Source organism: Gavialis gangeticus, unplaced genomic scaffold, assembly GCF_001723915.1.
Source record: "Gavialis gangeticus isolate Ggan-Ray unplaced genomic scaffold, GavGan_comp1, whole genome shotgun sequence".
NCBI classification, from domain to species: Eukaryota; Metazoa; Chordata; order Crocodylia; family Gavialidae; genus Gavialis; species Gavialis gangeticus.
The window spans coordinates 13,856,337-13,876,132 of NW_017729022.1; the positions used below are offsets into that span (position 1 = coordinate 13,856,337).

At 43.2% G+C, this 19,796-nt stretch overlaps 1 protein-coding gene across 1 annotated transcript in view; it reads left to right on the forward strand.

The window, feature by feature from the left end:
- Nucleotides 1-19,796, forward strand: part of TMEM117 (transmembrane protein 117) — a 511,337-nt gene that overhangs the window by 399,957 nt on the left and 91,584 nt on the right. The window contains exon 6 of the mRNA XM_019514612.1: nucleotides 13,238-13,397. Within this exon, the coding sequence (XP_019370157.1) occupies nucleotides 13,238-13,397 (160 nt within the window). The remainder of the gene's footprint in view (nucleotides 1-13,237; nucleotides 13,398-19,796) is intronic.

Sequence of the window (19,796 nt, forward strand, 5' to 3'; positions counted from 1 at the left end):
ATAACAGCCAGCATGCTGAAAGCAGAGGCACCTAATCAAGCCAATATGAAATGCTGTAGAAAGTGACATTTCTTAAATGCCACCTCTTTCCCCAAGTTAGGCTTCTGCCTGGTACCGTGAGTTAGGTGTCTACCTGAGACTAAGACCCACAGTCCAAAACCCCTTGCTTGACTTATTTCAGTATGAAGAACTCACTCACAACATCAGATGCCCTCACTGCCCATTCTAATATTATAAAAGCCTAAGTCTGTCTGTCTGTCCATAATGCTTTATTAGCACTCTGATTGACTGACAAACAGCCAATCAGAGCACGAAGAAGCATTCTTACAGAAATGCAGCCCACTGCCATGATGGTGGGGACACAGGTGATGGAGTGGGGGGGGCGAGGCCAGCACACCTGGCTTTCCCCCCCCAACCCCCGCTCCCTGGAGGTGGCAACAACAGAGTGAATGGAAGGGGGGTGGGGCAAGGCTGGCCTCGTCCCCCCACCCGCCCTGTTCCCTGCAGGTAACGCAGGGAGGGAGTAGGCCCGGTTCAAACGTGGATGGAGGGAGCAGGCCTGGGTCCAATTTGGGGGTGGGAGTGGGCCTGGGCCCAACATGTGGGGGAGGAGAGCAGGTCCAGGTCCAACACGGGGGGGAATGGGCGCGAGCAGGGAAAATCCATCCCACCACAGTGTGGGGGGAACTGTAGCCCTAGCCCACCATGGCAGCGGCTGGGGGAGGGAAGGAGCGGGCCTCCTCTCCCCTTTCTCACTCTTCCCCCTCCCCCGTGTCGTCCCTGAGCCTGCTCCTCCCATCTCTGAGCTGGCCTGATGTGGAAAGGGGAGGAGCGGGCGTGCCGTGGGCAGTGACAGTTGGACCAGGGGAGGACTGGGCCCAGGCCCAATGCCGGGAGGGGAGCAAGCCTGAGCTGGGGGAAAAGCCGGCCCGCCATGGCAGTGGGTGGGGACAGTGAACCTGGCTTGGCCCAAACCAGCATGGCAGCTCTGCAGGGGGAGGAGCAAGCCTTCTCCCCACATCAGCCCCAGGCCCATTTCTCTCCGACCCCTGCTCCCCTGCGTTGGTCCTGAGCCCACTCCTCCCATCCCCCCACTGCCTCCCGCACTGCCTTGCCACAGGAACCTGGCTTCTCCCCACCTTCGGGCCTGGTCCTTCCCCTTCATCGGGCCCAGGCCCACTCCTCTGACCCCCCACCACCACTCACCGCCCCCCCCGTCATTCTTGACAGGCAATTGGCTAGTCTTTTATACAATAGGCTAGAGATTGCAACACTCTCCTAAAAAGTGAGAGGCCTGGGTTCTAGGGCTTCCTCAGCCTAAAGTGCTTCAAGTTAATCTCTCTTACCTATTAAGAAAGTGCCTTAAACAACAGCCTGTCAGCAGAACTGAAATGGGGGAGTGGTACTCCTCCGTCTCCTTAGTTCACCTGTTGAAACTGCGCTACTATGGAGAAAAGTATTAAAGATTCAGAGCACCAGATATGGAGGGAATGGAGCTGGTTAGGCAAATGATAAGGGCATTTCCCTGGGAATGGAGAGTGCTAAGATGTGGTCCATGCTCCCAAGACAGTTGCATTTTGTATTAAAGAGTCATTTGAAAAAAAAAAGAACCATGGCAGGGTCAGGAATCAGAATACAGGTCTCCTCATTCCATGATAAATTAACTCAACACTGCCATACAGAGCCGGGCTCCCATCTGCAAAATGGCATGACATCAATAGGAAAAATAGAGTGTCCCTGCTTAGCCTTATAACCTTGTTATAGGATAATTTACTGGGAGGTGGGAGATACACATTTGAACCTCCAAAGGGTTAGATGAGCATAGAACCCAAATCTCTCAATCCTGAGTGAATGCTGTAATCAGTAGGCCATAATGTAGAGAGAGGGTCATGACACCACCTTTTCTTCCAGGTGTTATACCTTGTGCTGAATGCAGTGCTGGTGTAAGTGTGTGTGGTGTACAGATTATCAGGCACTGAAGTAATTTGGCAAAAGTATTGTGGCTTCTTTGTTTTAGGAGCTAAAGGGCATGTCTATATTCTGGTGGTAGCTTGCTCTGGCTAGGTTAACCCTGAGTAATTCCTGTCTACCTGCTTCCACATGTGTGCTCCAACCTTGGAAGTGCACTGACGCTGCCACTCTGAGGTTGTCTCAAGCAGCTGCTCTATCAGGGAAAGCCTCAGGAGCGAACACAAAGCGACATCTCAGAAAAGCCTCACAGGCATACTTTGGGAAGGTGGGGTATGCTTTAGAATGGCTGGCTAGAAAAGACTGCTATCACAGTTCTATCAAACATTCTCTAAGTTGCTTTTAGGACACCAAATTGCATTTTTGGCTCTGACCTAAAGTGATTTGGGAACCAGTGAAACTTTTGAAAATGGAATTAGGTTTATAGATCAATGAAAATGATCTTTTTCAAATGATCCATTTGAAAATGGAATGAGGTTTATAGATCAACAAGAGAGAAAAGGTGCTTTTCCTCTTCTTCATGGCAGCCCTTCAAATATTTGAACACTGCTATCATGTCCTCCTATGCACCTTTTCTGCAAGCTGAGCATGCCTAGCTCCTTCAGCCTCTCCTTGTATGACTTGACTTGCAAGCCCTTGATCATCTTTTTTGTCATCTCTGGACCCTCCCTGACTTCTCCACATCCTTTTTAAAATATGGAGCCCAGCACTGCATGTGATGCTCCAGATGAGAGCTTACCAGTGCCAAGCAGAGAGGCACTAGCACCTTCCAGGTCTTGTACCTAACACTTCTATTGATGCATCAGAAAAACACATTCACCTTTTGCGGAGCTGCACCACACTGCAGATTCATATTGAGTCTGTGATCAACTAACACTCCCAATCCTTTTCCATAGTGCTACCATACAGCTAGGAGTCACCCATTTTATACAAGTGTTTTTCATTATATATCCTGAAGTATAGCACTTTGCATTTGTCCACATCGAACTTCATCCTGTTAACTCTATCTCAACTTTCCAACCTGTTGAGATTCTTCGGAATTATGTTTCCACCCTCCAACATGTTCGCAGTCCTTCCCAGTTTCATGTTGTCTGCAAACTTGCTCAAGAAGCTTTCTATGCCAGTATCCAATAAATAAACCAGTATCATTAATAAATATTAATAAACATGTTGAACAGCATGGGTCTGAGGACAGACCCCTGAGGGACTCCACTCAAAACCTCCTGCCACTTTAACATTAATAATTATCCTTTGCAGCTATTGAGCCAGTTAGATATACACCAGCCCACATTTCTCCAATTTGTTCATGAGAAGGTCATGGGGGACCTTGTCAAAAGCCCTGCTGAAGTCCAGATATATAAACAGCATTCATCCACCCAAGTAGTTACTTCATCCACCCAAGTAGTTACTTTCATGAAGGTGATCAAGTTTGCTTGGCGCATTTTGTTTTTCGTAAATCCATGCTAGCTGCTTATGATCAACCTTTCCTCCAGATGTTTGCAAATAGCCTTCCTTAGGATATGCTCCAATAACTTCCCAGGTACTAAGGTGAGGCTAACTGGTCTGTGGTTCTCAAGGTCGTCCTTTTTGCCTTTTTTAAAAAGGGGCACTACATTGGACCTTTTTTGGTCCTTTGGTACCTGTCCTGCCTCCCATAACTTTATGAAAATCGTTGCCAAGTGGTTCAAGGTTTCCTTCGGCAGTTCCTTCAAGATTAAATCTATCCAGCCCTCCTGACTTGAATTCATTCAAATCCTCTCAAAACCTCTTTGACCATTTATTTTGTGATCTTATCCCTCAGCTTTCCTCCTTCTTTATCCAGATAATCTTTATTAGGTGTCTGGCTGCAGCTTAATTTTTTTTTGTGAAGACTGAGGCAAAGTAGCTTTTGAGTAGCTCTGCCTTCTTTGAAACTTTGGTTAGGAGTTCCCCCTGGTTTGTTAACAGTGGACCCACAAGCTTCCTTGGCCCTTCTTTTCTGGCCAACATACCTATAGAACCTCTTCTTGCTGTCCTTGACCTCCTTTGCCACGTGCAGTTTGTTTTTTATCTTTGCCTTCCTGATTTTGTCCCTGCACATTCCTACTATTTCCTAGTACATTTCCTTGGTGACCTGCCCATTCTTCCATTGCCTGTATGATTTCCTTTTCCATTTATAGCACTTTAGAAGCTCCTTATGCAACTACATTGGTTTCTTGCCATTCTTCTTGTGCTTCCATCCTGTCAGGACAGTTTTTGCTGGGCTTGCAATACTGTGCCCCTTAGAAACTCCCAGCCCTCCTGTGTGCCTTTATTCTTCAATCTGTCTTTCCATGGCACTCTACCTATTAACTCCTTGAGTTTAATGAAATCCACCTTTTTCACATCGAGTATCCTAATTTTGCTGACCTCATGCTTTCCCTTTCTTAGGATCTGAAATTCTGTCATATTTGATTGCTATTTCCCAAGTTGCCCATCACCTTCACATCCTCCACCTGTTCTTCCCTGCTGGTCAGGACAAGATCCAAGGTGATCCCTGATCATTGTGTTTCCAGTATTCACCTGAAAGTTTCAGCTGCTGGTCAGAATCAAGTGGAACAGGGACTTAGCCATCATTTTTTCATATGAATGTTATAGCTATTGGGCTGGTTGCAGTAGTGACAAGTGTCTCAGGTTTTAAACAAAAACTCCACCTGGCACCTGAGACACCCTCCTGATAAGTTTTGTGAAAACCAGCTCTTTCAAGGGAAAGGTTTCATGTTTGATAAATTGTTATTTTCTGAGTTAAAACTGTTTCATTGAAAAAGTCATGAACAGATTTATTCTACAGTAAGGTGTTTTGAAAATTTTACCCAGGTTTTAAAACTTTTGAGTCTGGTAGTTTCTTAGATTGTACCCACTCTAGTTTTTACTGTTGGAGAAAGTGATCTCTCCAACTGAAAGTAAACCTGAAATACCATTTCCTTTTCCTTCATATAAGGATCATTTTTCAAATTGCTTCCTACTGGAGTTAGGCAATTAACTTCTGACAGTGTAAAAGTTGAGCAAGGGGTTGAATTGTGTGACTATAACTCATGTGAATCCTATGCTACCTTGCATATGATAGGTGTTGATTGAAAACCATTTTTTACAGGCAAGACCATGAACTTTCTTAAACTGTTTTTCTTATTCTGTGTCACAGATAGAAAATGGCATTTGAAATTTAAAGTTTAAGGCTGATGAGTTTAATTTAAATGAGCTGGTGTTTGAAATAGATAACACTTTCATTTGGGTAAATTAATGGTGTGGCAAAAGGAAACTCAAAAATGCTTCTACCTATAATAAAATATGATGCTCTCTAGAATTCTAAAACTTCACCATGTAATTACATCACCTAATCTGATTTATTTTATTGCATAGGAAATAGTACAATGTTTTCTCTACACATTAACATAAATGCAATTTAAGATTTTATATAAATGTTTGTATAAAAAAAACCCAAGTAACTTTGGATTCATATTGGTTTACTGGGTATTTTGGATAATGGCTAGTATTTGGACACAAGTGTATTTATAATTTATTTTACTGATTTTGCTGGTAACATAATGCAGTGTGCATTTTTGGTTGCTTAGACCTTTCACCTCCATCTACATATGGATACAGGGTTTGATTAGAGCTCACAGATATTGCTAAAATTTCTCTCCAAAGTATTTTTTGTAAAGAATTTATTGCACCCATGTTTGCTCTCTCTTTTCAGTCCAGTTTCAACAGGTACTTATATGAATGAGAGTTGATCTGAAGTAAGCCAAGTAATTGGAAGGGCTCCCGGTTTGTTCAATGAGCTATGTCTGGCCTTTAAGGTTTACTGACATGAACATTTTCAGGAAGAGAATTTCAAAGTCATCTATGCACCACATAAGCTTTGAATTCCCATCTGTTATAATTTTTGTTCTGTTTGTCCAGTGTCCACTGTTTGGGTCCTGTTCCATGACCAGAGTCCATAGGCTGTATACTTCTACTGATGATAATTTCATTCTGTGTGGACAAGGTAGAGGAGGTAAAATCCACAGGTCAAAAAGCTGGGCTGCTGCAAAGCCCTTTCAGCTCTTCTGGGCTGGAACAACAGCTGCAACCTGCCTTCACCAGTACGGTGCCAAATATTTTGTCCAACTGCTTCTTGTACAAATCCAGCATATCTTGGAATACAAAGTTTAAAACAAAATAATGTTTTCATATGAGTGCCAGTTAACTCTGGAAATTAAAATGGTGACATTTGTAAATAATATATATTTAATATGCTAAGTGGACAGTAACTCTGGCTTTAGACACACAACACACATTGACTGGCATAAGCAGATGCTTGTATAAACAAAGAATGGACAAACAGTGAATACCTACCCTGCTATAAATGCCTTGAATCTATGGTAATATTATCACAGGAAAATTCTATGGTCAGACTCCACTACTATAAGTTGTAACAGGAGGAGATACTGTCTCCCGTCTTCTATCCTGAGACACATGTTTGCTATAGGAAAATAGGTTATTACAGGGTCTCTACCACATAATAGTGTGGCACTGTAATAGGTGTATTGGGACTGCTACACCTAAAGAACTGCTCCTCTGTCCACTCAGGATCCTGGTGCAATTTACATGAGTATAGAAAGCCTATGTAAATTACATTAGTGTAAATGTTTCATGTATCAGCATCCATAAAAATTTCCTAGTGTAGGAGATATAGAAGTTAATGTAGCATGTAACCTTTTTATTCTAGTCAGGCAGCACTACAGACTAATTGTAATTGTCCAACAGGTCAGGTCTTACTACTTTGCTACTGTACACTCTTATCATACTGTGTCTTACTCTACACATAAAGTATCTGAGTGAAATATGTACTACAGATAGGGTACATTTACATGTTGCCCTACGGTGATATAGTGATCCTAGACGTACTGTATCATTGTGTATCTACACATGATTGCTAGCTATGTCGATGTAGCAGTGCGCTCCCCAAGTATAGCATGCCACTACAGCAATGTAGGAGTAAATTTATCTGTGCGCTGTACCCTTGGAGCAGTAACCACCTGTACTGCAATATACTTTAGTATTTCCAAAAGGAACAAAAGCAAGGCAATGTGTATCATAGAATCATAGAAAAATTGGGTTGGAAGGGACCTTAGAAGGTCATGTAGTCCAACTCCTTGCTCAAAGCAGGACCATCCTGTTTGAACTGGTATAACTCTGTGAATTAGTTTTGAAGCCAAACATATATAGTGAATAGCTCTCACTGCTCTCCTTTTCTGAAATCCCCACTAGATATCATCTCTGTCATTCCATAGCTCTACTACTCTTGAGAGCAAGAGGCCACAGAAGAACTGTGGATCAACTGCTGTAAATTGTCAAGACTTCATAGAGTTCAAAGGAGTTGTGTCCATTTATATCAGCTGTTAATCTGCCCCCATGTTCCCCAAATTGCAGGCTGTATTGCTGATACCAAGCCACTGGGAGGACTAAAAAGCTGATAGTTTATTTTTAAATAATTTTGGGAGATGTTATTTTTTAAACAAATGCAGTACTGCAAATCTTGCTAATTAAAACAAGTAAAATAAAAAATGTTGGCATTTGCACATGAACAGCTGCAGCTCCATTGTTCTTTATGTTTGTTATATGCTGTGAGACAATGTGTTTGAGCCAGTTCTGGTCTGGGGATTAAAATTAATGGAAAGTATTTAATTTGACTGATGATCTCACCTTTCTGAGGATTCTAAAGCACATCTAAATATCAAGAGCTGCAAAAATTTGCTTTTTGCCTGTTCTATCTCTGTTTTCACAGTGTGCTCTTAACTATCCTGGCATGTTTATGAAGCAGTTGCCACTATAACGCATTGCTATGGGAGATATATAATGAACTTTAAATGATGACTAATACTGTACTTAATATTCATGCAACACCTTCATTCAAGACACCTACAATGTTTGACAAATGCTAGTCAATTTTATTTTCATTTAAAATATGCTCAGAATGGATGCCAATGTATTTGCTCTGCTAAATAAGTGTGCAATAAATACATTAAGTGCACATTCCTTGTCCTTAAAAAACAATAATGAATAATTTAGCATCTGTCCCGTTACTCCTTTCTCAAACAGATCTCCTACTAGTTTCTATACAAATTTCATTTTTGTTTATTAGTCCTAGATAACAAATGTCTCTGTACCCAAAATATGTATGAATGGTACGAAATATTCTTTTTAGCATCTCTTAGCTGCCCTTAACCAGTCTTAAACAACAGCTGTCTCCTGGCTGGGACTGGAACATTGCACCCTGCCTCTGGGGGGTAGCCTGCTGCTGTGGTGGGAATAATGTCCACCTGCCCTGTCAGCACTGAGCTCCTGGCCCCAGCTCCCTGATCAGGGGTAGGGGACATAGGAAAGAGCTGCAGAAAAGGGGCATGTCCCAGCCCCCTCCCCAAATCCACCAGTGGGACAGCTAGCAGTTAGCAGCAATCTCTCTGCTAGCCAGCCCACCAGTGGATTGAAGCAGGAGGTCAGTTCCTACCCCACACCTACAGTTCTTTGCAAGCCCCATGCCTCAATCACCTGATTGGAGTATGAAGCTGGGACCTGCCCCTAACTGGGACAGTTCCCAGCCTCTGCTCCATGATCATGGGGTGGGGGCTAGGGAGCTTGTTCCCCGCTCAGCTCTGTGAGCATGGAGCTGGGAGGGGAACAGGCTGGGGAGTCTGTTCCCTGCTCATTTCTGTGTTTCCAGGGGAAACTGGAAGATTGTGGGCTCAGCTGTTCAACAATTAAGTGGATGGGAAACTGGCTACACAGTAGGACCCAGAGAGTTCTTATGAACGAATCTGTGTCAACCCGGCGCAAAGTGGCCAGTGCTGTCCATCAGGGGTCCGTGCTTGGACTGATGCTTTTCAACAACTTTATCAATGATTTGGATGGGAGAATGAAAAGCTCACTGGCCAAGTTCGCAGATGACACCAAGTTATGAGGCAGTGTGGTCACGTCAGAAGGTAAGTTGCAGATACAGGCAGACCTAGACAGATTTGAGAGTTGGGCAGACTGGAACCAAATGAAATTTAACACTTCCAAGTGTAAGGTGCTTCATCTGGGGCCAAATAACTCTGAACATACATACAGGCTCGGTGGTGACAGCTTGACTTGCACCACAGCCGAAAGGGACCTAGGGATAATAATTGACCATTGTGCGAATATGAGCCATCAGTGCAAGGCGGTGGTCAGCAGGGCAAATAACATGCTGGCATGCATCAACCGATGCATCTTGTGTAAAACTAAGGAAGTGATACTCCCACTGTACTCAGCACTGGTGAGACCACAGTTGGAGTACTTTGTCCAGTTCTGGGTGCCATACTTCAATAAGGACATGGAAAAGCTTGAGAGGGTCCAGAGAAGAGTCACCCAGATGATCAGGGACTTGCAAGGCAAGCCATACAAGGAAAGGCTGAGGGACCTAGGCCTCTTTAGCCTAAAGAAGAGAAGGTTGAGAGGGGACTTGATAGCGGTGTACCACTATATCAGAGGAGTGCATCAGGATCTCGGTGACCAACTGTTCACTAGGGCACCCCCAGGGAAGACCAGGACCAATGGATACAAATTCCTGGAAGGCCACTTCAGGCTTAATACCAGGAAAAACTCCTTCACAGTCAGGGTGTCCAGACTGTGGAATAAACTCCCTGCAGAGGTGGTGCAGGCATCTACCCTGCGGGTTTTCAAGAGGAGACTAGACAGTCACCTCACTGGGGTCACCTAACCCCAGTTGTCTTCCTGCCTATAGCGGGGGGGTGGACCCGATGATCTGCAAGGTCCCTTCCAGCCCCTAACAATCTATGAATCTATGAACCCTGCTCCCTGCTGGCCAGCTGACCATGATCAGATTTGCTCCTAGTCAAGCATCTACATGAGTGCTACTGCGCAGTAACTAGTCACAAGGAAATTTGCTACTTGCATTTGCAGGTAACAGATTTTCTCACAATTAGTGAGGTTTACTGCACAGTAAGTATGTGCATGCGTAGATGCACATGCTTGTGGGACACATCTATACGTTCATTTGGTCAGGGCTCAGTTTACTCGGTGTAAACTTCTGTGGATTAAGCACTCCCAGGCAGGCGCCTACACATGCAGGGACTAGGGAACAGATTTGCTGCTCTTAGCAGCAAAATTCCTGCAGCCCTGCAATGGGCCCCTGCTGCCAGTGGGGGAAGCTCCAGCTGCAGCTGCCAGCAGCCAGCATCCCTCTTTAAAAGCCAACCCTGCTCACTGCTCCCTGGCTAGCCACTTCCCTGCCCAGGAGCAGCATGTCCAGCACAGAGATAACACGTGGCAGCTCTCTCCTTGCCTACTCTGCATCCCTGTGCTATGACTACTCCAGCACCTGCCCCTGGCAGTGATGATCAGTGGCCAAGAATCCTGCTGGCTGCCATGCTGGCCCTGCTGGCCCGCCGCACCAACCACCACCTGGCCCATGGCTGTTTGGGCCCACCTAGCTCCCTCACATGCAGTGACCATCTGCCTGGCTACAGGGTGCTGTCCCAGGCCCACCACTGTGCAGCTCCAGCTGGCAGGGACACCAATGAAGGGCTTCTGGATGCCATCACTGGGGCCACCATACACTCCTGGGCCTCCAGCCCTGCTGCCTGTGGGCCTGCCAGGCCAGCCAGGATGGATGATGACACATCATCCAACACACCTGGGATAATGAGCAGTGGCTGGAAGCTTTCTGCATGACCCAGGCTCAGGCTTCTGGGACCTCATGGAGTTACTCTGGCCACACTTGAAGTAGCAGGACAAGAGCATGGCGTAGGTAAGGCCACCACCAGGAAGGCCATCCTGGAGGTGTGTGGCACCTTCCAGGACATGCTGGGGCCCACCATGCTCTGCATGCATCACCCCCAGGCAGTGGTGGCAGGGTTCCCTGCCCTGGGCTTCCTCCAGTGCATCAGGGCCCTGGATGGGACCCACATCCCCATCATCTGCCTGGCCCATGGACACCACCCCTATTACAGCAGAAGGGGCTTTTACTCTGTGGTACTCCTGCAGGCTCAGGGAAGGCTGCTTGGAGTGTGCTGCAGGCAGGTGGAACTCATCCTACTGGCCAGAAGCTTTCTGCAGCTGGACTTGGGGGCTGAGAGGCCTGGCTGGAGTCTGCAGCTGCTTGCAGCACCTTGCTGGCCTGGTTAACATAGTCCTGGCAGCTGTGAGCACTGCAGTGCCAGGCTGTAGTGCTCAGGTTCAGACAGGATGGCATAGCTAAGCTGTGGCCTGCCCATGGGGACACAGGGGCCTCAAGTACCCTCAGGCTCCTTGCATGTGTGCCCCAGGGCTCAAAATGCCTGTAAACTTTTACATCCTGAGGCAGGGGACTGCCACAGAGGCAGCCCAGCCCTGGGGCAGGAGAGGCTCCTATCCTGGAGCCCTGGGGCCAGCCTGAGGCCAGCCTCCTAGTGGCAGGGTAGACTTGAGAGCAAACTTGCTCCTGGGTCACATCTACATATTTGTTACTGTGCAGTACCTAATCCTGTGTAAATTTGCTACCTGTGCACAATTAAGGGGTTTTATGCACGGATTTATGCACGATTATGGGTTTTTACTGCTCAGTAGGCATGTAGATGCTCACACTTACTGCACAGTAAACTAGGCTACTCCACATTTAGGCATCTCATGTAGACACGCCCACTGCTTAGTAAACTATGCTACTACACAGTAAACATCTTATGTAGATGCTCCCAGAAAAGACAAATTAAGAGGACAGAAACAGTCAAAAAATGACTTTCATCTGATCACTTGATCTTAGCAGAACTTTTACCTCCTGGTCATCAAAGCCACAACTTCATAAATACTTTGTGCAGAGGTAGAAGAGTCACACAAACACTGAAGAAAATTCTAAATACGAGTAGCAACATAAGTTCTGTACAAGTGGTATAGATACTGAGTTTATGGTTCCTTAATTTCATGGTCTAATCCAGTGGTTTTCAACTTGTTGTCTGGGGATCCCTGGGGGTCTGCAAACTATGTTTAAGGGGTCCATGAAAGATGACTATGATCAATCAAAAGTGTGTGAATACCAACACTTACAATTCAAATGGGTTCACACCTCCATTTGAAATTTCCAGCAGGGTCTGCACCTCCATTCACAATGTTTTAGGGGTCTGCAAATTAAAAAAGGTTAAAACCCATTGGTCTAATCTATGTCTAACCTGCATAAATTAGAGCTGCCAGAGGTAGCTTTTACTCATGCCTTCTGACTAGGACCCCAAGGTACCAGATGCCTACGAACAAAGCCAAAGTACCACAATATCCTTTCTGTGTCTAAAAATGATATACTTTTATGTCCACCTATAATAGCTATATTTTGACATCCAAAGTGATTGGATATAATCCTGTCTCTGTTAAATCAGTGGCTAATATCCTTTGACTTGAATGGAGACAGTATGTTGAATATAGTTTTCACTATCAAAATGTGAAAGATATTGCTAAAGTGCTGTTGGAAAAAGGTGAAGATCTGTTATGGAGTGACAGCTCAAAGAGTGTACAATTTAATTACCATATAGCAAATGGAATGAATTAGACAAATTCATCTTCTGGATATTCAAGAGTTTCATATGTTGGAAAAAGCCCTACTGTGGCCTGATCCTACAAATGTTTTTATAATTCAATGCTATCTGTTACTTAAGAATATCATAAGACATGCTCAGTTCTCTCATGATGACTTCCCTGGGCATGTTATGAGAAACAAAGTTCTTCCATTGCCAAAATCTGTATTAAAATTTAACATGAGTGCTATGAAGATTTCTTTTGTAAGTGTTATTGCCTTCATGGATAGTGCATTATAGGTACCTTGAATAAAGAGATATAAGGAGGAGAATTTCCAAGGGTGTTGGATGGCTCACTTCCATTATGCTTTTGAAACTATTCCCCAATGATTAATTTCAAGTTGGCACAGGAATTGTTGAGATATGATATATGATGTGATATGATATGGTACTATAAGTGACTGTGCTTTACAATATATATTAATTGTGTGAAAATAAATATGATGTAACTCAGTATTAATTTTTCAACCTTTTTTGGACCAACTAACAAAATTCTTTGCAATAAAGGTATGTTCATTTATGTCTTGACTGAACATATCGACTTCTACCTTTCATTTACTTCAACTTGGTTTGGTCTGCTGTACAGTACAGTACCCATAATTATTAGTTAAGTTTAGCGGAGAGATCAAATAATGTTACGTTCTACTTTATGCAATATTTTCTCTGAACTATTCTCTTTTCCCTTGCAGGACTGTTCTGTTTACACTGACCTCTGTAGTTGTGCTTGTCATCACTACTGACTGGATCAGCTGGGACAAGTTGAATCGTGGATTTCTGCCAAGTGATGAGGTCTCAAGAGCCTTCTTGGCTTCTTTCATCTTAGTGTTTGACCTTCTTATTGTCATGCAGGTACACTGCCCTAATGTTTCATTCAGGCTCCTGGAGCTGTCTAGTCACCGTGTTTCCATTAGAGCAAACACTGTTCAGCTCAGACCTCATAAAGTTAAATAAATGTTTAGTTTGCAATCACTATTAATAGAGGTATTTTACATCAACATTCTCAGGGACTTTGAAAAATCCAGTTGGCCTTTTGTTGTGAAAACATTGTTGATTTGTTTTGCTTAGGCTGCCAGGTAAGAACTTGGTGACTTTCCAAATGGGAAGGCATTTTTCTGCCAAAACTTCACTGAAAATAGAAAAGGAAGCTAGTCATTTTGTAAATGAAAAGCCTCCATTATGAGGATGAGAGAAACTCAACAAAGCAAAGAAAAAGATTGCTAGTCAGTGCAAAGGTTTACAACATTTGAAAAGTACACAATACGAGAATGTATTTTTAGTGATGCAAATTAATATTTTTCAGTATTCAATCTTTCCACTTTCAGGTAAACAGTATTTTACCCTATTTGCTGTACTGTTATATTTTCCACCAGTTAGTGCAACAAGGGAGATAATTTTCTGTAATCCTTCCAGAGTCTGCTCTTTTGAATTTGGCAGTTAAGAAAGCAGTTGTGGACACAGTAGATATAAGCCCAAACACCTCCCTTATGTGGCATTATGCCCTGCAAGTGGCATCTGTCTCCTGCTTGAGTTTTGTCCTAGTGGTTTCTAAAGGCAATTCTGATGCTATGTCAAGAGAAGGTGGTAGCAGATTACTTTGGCTTAAAAAAGTACATGATAAAAGAGGAATATCAGAGGTCTGGATGACTAATAGTATTTACCTAGAGTCACGTCATTGAATTGAGGCTTATTGAGGAAGCTCAAAGTGCCCAAAATAACAGGGTGTGTTCTCTCATCTTTGGACAGTCTATTGTATTTTTGTTTACAGTCACCAGATTGTGATAGCTGAGGTTCTTCATTCTCTTTAATAAGGTACTAGCTTTTTTGTGGCCATGTCTACAGAGATGCTGCATCTCTATAGCAATGAGCTTCAGCGACGTAGCTTGTTGCTACAGCAACATAGCATTGGCAGGCATGAACTGTGACACCAATGCCACTGCGCAGTAGCAACGAGCTGTAGTCAAAAACAACCCATGCACCACCAGGACTGTGCAGAAACAGCAGTTACTGCACAGACATGTTCCCAGCTGCAATAACAACTATGCAGTTGGGAGCATGTCTAGACATACCCTGTAAATAGTAACAGATGTCTGCTGCCTGATTACCATAGAGGTAATACTGTTGTGTCAATTAGCTTTTATCAATACTGCAATGGAATATCAGAAAAGTATACATTTCTATGGATTGGCTTCATCTCATGGTATCCATAGTATATCAGTGTATTTGTTGAACCATAATTTACAAAAAAAATGGATTAAATGTTTAATGAGATTTGGATTGTGCTTCCTTTTCTCCCACTCTGTATTTTACATATAATTTGGTCTTTTAAAACAATTCAGGAGACTGTATTAAGCAGGTGTCCTTTGTAACTATAATGAGAGCATGAATTGAAATGTACCGTATCTTATAATTATCTGATACTGCATTGAATACCGTATGCCAGAATACATTATATGTTGATACCAAAATCATTATCAAACCATCCACCTGATTTTTAAAAAATGAAGTCACCATACTTTGACATAGGGCTGTTAAGTTTAGAGGAGTGAAGACCTATCCTGATTATTATTTCATATTTTTACAACATAAAACAAGACCCCCACCATTGCATTTTGAATGGTGTTTGAAGGGAAGATTTGTTTATTTACTTATTGAAGGATGTTCATTCAAAATGTGCAACTTAGGGCATAGGCACCCATAAAACTTAGAGCAGTTTAAATGTAGTTTAAATTTAAAGCAGACAAACATGCAAATCTTCCTGGAACAGTTCAAATGTGTACCTGAGATATCAAGTACTGTTTTGAACCAGTTCAATGTGAATCTGGTCAGTGTTGTGTGGTTACCAAGAATTATGTGACACAGGCCTGATCCATCTTCTAGGCATCCCACACTGCATCACTCCTCATCCTTCAGCTTGGTGAGTCATGTTTAGGAGAAAAGGGAAAGAAGAAAAGTAAAATGCCCTGATCTGCAGGACATGCATCCCTTGGAACCCCCAAAACATGGGTGCAAACACTGCTCCCTGCACACACTCACTGAGAGGCATGCTGGGCTAGGTGTTCACACCCACCCCCTGGTACCAGAGTCATGGCACTTCACACAATATGAATAGGTCTCCAGTAAATGACAGTTGGAAATAGTGCAATTGTTCTGTGCAGACAACCCCTTGGTGATATATTGTGTATTGTGTGGTTCTAGTGCTAGTGTATTGTCAGTTCAATACAATCAGGTTGACAGAGCTGACTGTTAAATTACAAGCAGAAATAAGTGTCAAAATAAAAATTCTTTGTCTATACTGGAAGGAGGCAAGCATGTTTCATAAATTCTTTTTAATAGTAGTGCCTGTTTCACAAAATTTTTGCAAGCTTTTCAAACAGACTAGCAAAGTAAGAAAAAAACAGTATTGCATTAAAAGCTCTAATTCCTGTAGGAGGATAATGTTAATTAAGTACATAGATGAAATTTCATTTAACTTTCTGGTTAAATACTGTACAGACATTTTTCCTACATTTTAATGGTAGCATTACTACTGTAAATGTGACTAAGTTTAGCAACAGGAGAAAATCAATTGAGTTTGAACCCATTCTCAATGCTGTGAAAAATAATTACATTAATGTAAAGCACGAACTAGCCTACTTAATATTTTTTGGAATTTAATATTTATTCAAGCCCCATGTAGAACAAGGCACTTCAGAAACAAATAAAGGAGTGAGAGGATCCTGCCGTGAAGATCTAACACTTTAAAATAGAAATAACACAGCAAGGGATGCAATAAACAAAGAGCGGAGGTAGAAATATGGGAGACCAAAGGTTGCACAGTGAGAGTTCATGAGTTATTGTTTTGTGCACTTCTTTTTACTTTCTCTTCTCCCCTGCTTTAAGTAGCAATAGCCCACGCAGACTCAGAAAGCTAGGACAGTATTCCAACCCCAACCCCAATCCCTGCCTGTATCTATTAAGTGTAAAGAATGTGCTTGCAGTATGAGTGAGGGACTGCACATCCAGGAGAAGAAATGAGAGAGAGAGAATTAGGGTATATATAAGCATTACGTGTAGACCATCCTAACTGAGTTTAGGGGTAATCTAAATGCATGCAATTATTCCCAGGGTTTAAATCACCCTAAAAATGGCACACCAGATCTAAAGTTAGTTCACTTCAAAGGTGAATTAACTTTAAATCTGCCTGGATTAACCCAATGTAAAATGGGTTAACCCGGCTTAACAACATCTGCATGCATTCACAGTACAGCCCTGGGCCTGAGAAAGCTCAGCCATGCACCACGGCCCTGGGACTGTGCTGTTTTAACACCCTGACTTTGACTGGATCTTTTTTGACCCCCTACCAGCCCCTCCCCCCAGACCTGCCAGAGCCCTCCCAGACCCACAAGCACCGCCCCCCCCAGGACATGTCAGCCCTCTGCCCCCCTAATCCCATCAGCCCCTCCACACCAACTTAGGTCTGGCTGCCCATGCAACTGCCTGCAAGTGGCAGAACCCAACTAAAGTTTAGGTGGCTCAAAGAAAGCCATGTGGGTTGGGTCATTTGACAGTTGTTTAGACCCAAGTCACTAGCATTGAAATGAAAGCCCTGGAAACAGATTGTAGGTCAGGCTGTAGGGATGCACTTTTGGATGGATAACATGTTGGACTGCTGCTCAGGAGTCCCTATTCTCTCAAACTGCCACTGATTTGTTTTGTGATCTTCTGTGATTCATTCTCTCTTCTGCGCCTCAGATTGCTCGTGTAAAATGTGGGTGAGGAGATATAGAGCCAGATCCAGAAAAGGCACAAGTGGAATTTAGGTGCCCAGGTCTAAAACTATGATCATCTCAGCTGCCACCTGACATTAAACTCATGGCAAAAAAGGGCCAGAGGTAACTGCCTCAGAGCAAACCATGAGCAAGCTAACAGCTGTCCTCAGAAGAAATTACTTTCTCCCAGGAAGAAATTACTCTGGATTGGGACTTTAGCAGTTTCCCATGTTCAAGAGTATTTACTTCCATTCAGTGAGTTCAATCATGTGGTCACCACTTCTTTTCCCCGTGGAATACTGTCTTTTCCTGAGATAGTCTGGTTATGTATACATGATTAATCAAAATGTGACCCTAAGAATTTGTCATACTTTCTCCGCACTCAAGGTAATCAAACTGGTCATGCTTCTGACATGTATAATACTTCTAGAGCCCACATTAGTGTGTACGTAGGCAGCATCATATCTCTGTCCTTTACTGGATTGTTTATGAGGTAACACAGATCAAAGGTGGAGAAATATTAAGGATATTTTCATGTACCACAATGTACCCTGTCTTTATTATTTTAATGATGATTTAACTGTTACAATTTTGGATTTTCCTTCCCAATGGATGTTCATGGAAAAGTAGTTAAAAGAATCATAAATAAAAGGGGGCTATGACCTCTAGCTGCTCTATTTGACAAGTTTGATTTGAAGAGTATATTACCTTACCACAGGTAAGATAATTTTTTATATGTTAGCATTTCAAGCAAATTTGCTAATGGCTAGAAGCCAATGGTTGCTAGATTATTAAATTCTGTCATTCCAGCTGTGATGAAGTGTTGGATCCCTGTAGTGTCTTTTGTGAAAGATTATGGAGCCTCTCAGTATCTCTATAGGGTTACATCCTGTAGTTGCCTTTCTGAGTGCTTTGCAAAGCTCAAGGTATAAATTCCTATACTTGCTACAAGTTACAGCAACTTTTTACTTGACAACACAACAAGATACAATGATTTAAAGGGCACTTAAGAATATTGCAACATTTAGTCATTTGTTTTTGATAGGTGAATTTATTTTTTTGGTAAACTTCAAAGTAGTAGATTGGGATAGAGAGAAACCTGACAATGGGCCGGATCCAGGTCTGTCTTACAGGCATCTCCATTTTAAGCTTCTTCATGCCTAAAAAGTAGGCTTCTTGTTTCAGGAGGGTGATCCAGATGACCTGTACAAGATGCTAGCATCCTTGTATGGTGAATGAGGAAAGTTAGATACTTCCAAAAGCCAATCCAGAGGGCCTGAGAATGAAGGTACTTAAAGCAAGCCATAAGAAACCATTAAGGCCAGGGGTATGTCAGAACTCACCCCTCCCTGAAGCTAAGATGCTGCATATTAGGTACCTTCATCCACTCAGGATCCTAAACACCTCATTCTCCTATAAGTGTAGGATTGGTTAATAGTTGAGTGATTGGAGAACCTGCCCAGAAAACATGGCTTCAACATGCTCTTCAGCTTAAGAGGATTCAAATCCACATTTTCCACCTCATAGTGCCTGAAACACCAGAAAAGTCTGGGTGGGCTAGATACTTTCCCCCCCTTTTTTTAAAGCAGCTGTGGAAAAGGAATGCAAGAGTCATGGGGCATAGACAAGAGCAAGCAAGGTGGAAACTGGTTCTTGTTCCATGATGATGGCATTCCCTGGGAAGGGGAAATCATGGCTCTTGTCCCTTCCCCCAGGGCTGTTTATGCCTTTAATATGAAACAATCGTTGGTTAAAAACAGAAATACCCATTAGAATGATGACCTAAACCCAAGTCTTCTCTCTCCAAGCTAAGTGTCCCAACCATTAGGCTAAAGGGTCAGATTTCCTGTTTGCTTACTGAATTACTGTCTCATGACTATTGCACTTTTGGTACCTTATTCCACTCTTTACCTGGAGTGTGTTTGTCTCCAGCTATCCTGTAGCCTAGTAATGAAGGCAGCCTCCTAGCTCTGAACACCCCTTGGACTGAACAGGGCCTAGAATGCAGGTTGCCCATTTTGTGAGAAAACAGTGTAATGACTAGGGGTCAGCAACATTTGTCAGCAGGGGATCCTTTTAATGAAGCCTAGCCCCAAGCACTGGCTGCCTCCATGCCACTGCCACAACAGGCCAAAGATTGCTGACCCTGGACTAAGCTATTGTCCAAAAGGTATGCTCCTTCTGGCTGTGCTTTTGAATGATGCTGGCTGCATCTGCACATGCAGTGAATATGCCTGAATCCTACTGCACAGCAAATTGAGGTGTATTAAGCTTTAGCAGGAATGCATCTACATGGGGCTGCTGCAGGGGAACAGAACAGGGCAGAATCAGCCCTTGACTGAACTGCTCCCATCAGGAACAAATGTGGTCCCAATGGGTGCACGTTCCTATGCATGCAGGGATACAGTTTAATGCACCTGAATTTCCTGTGCAGAAAATTCAGGCATGTTATTTGTGTGTGTAAATGTACCCACAGTATAGGCACTAAATGAATTTAGGC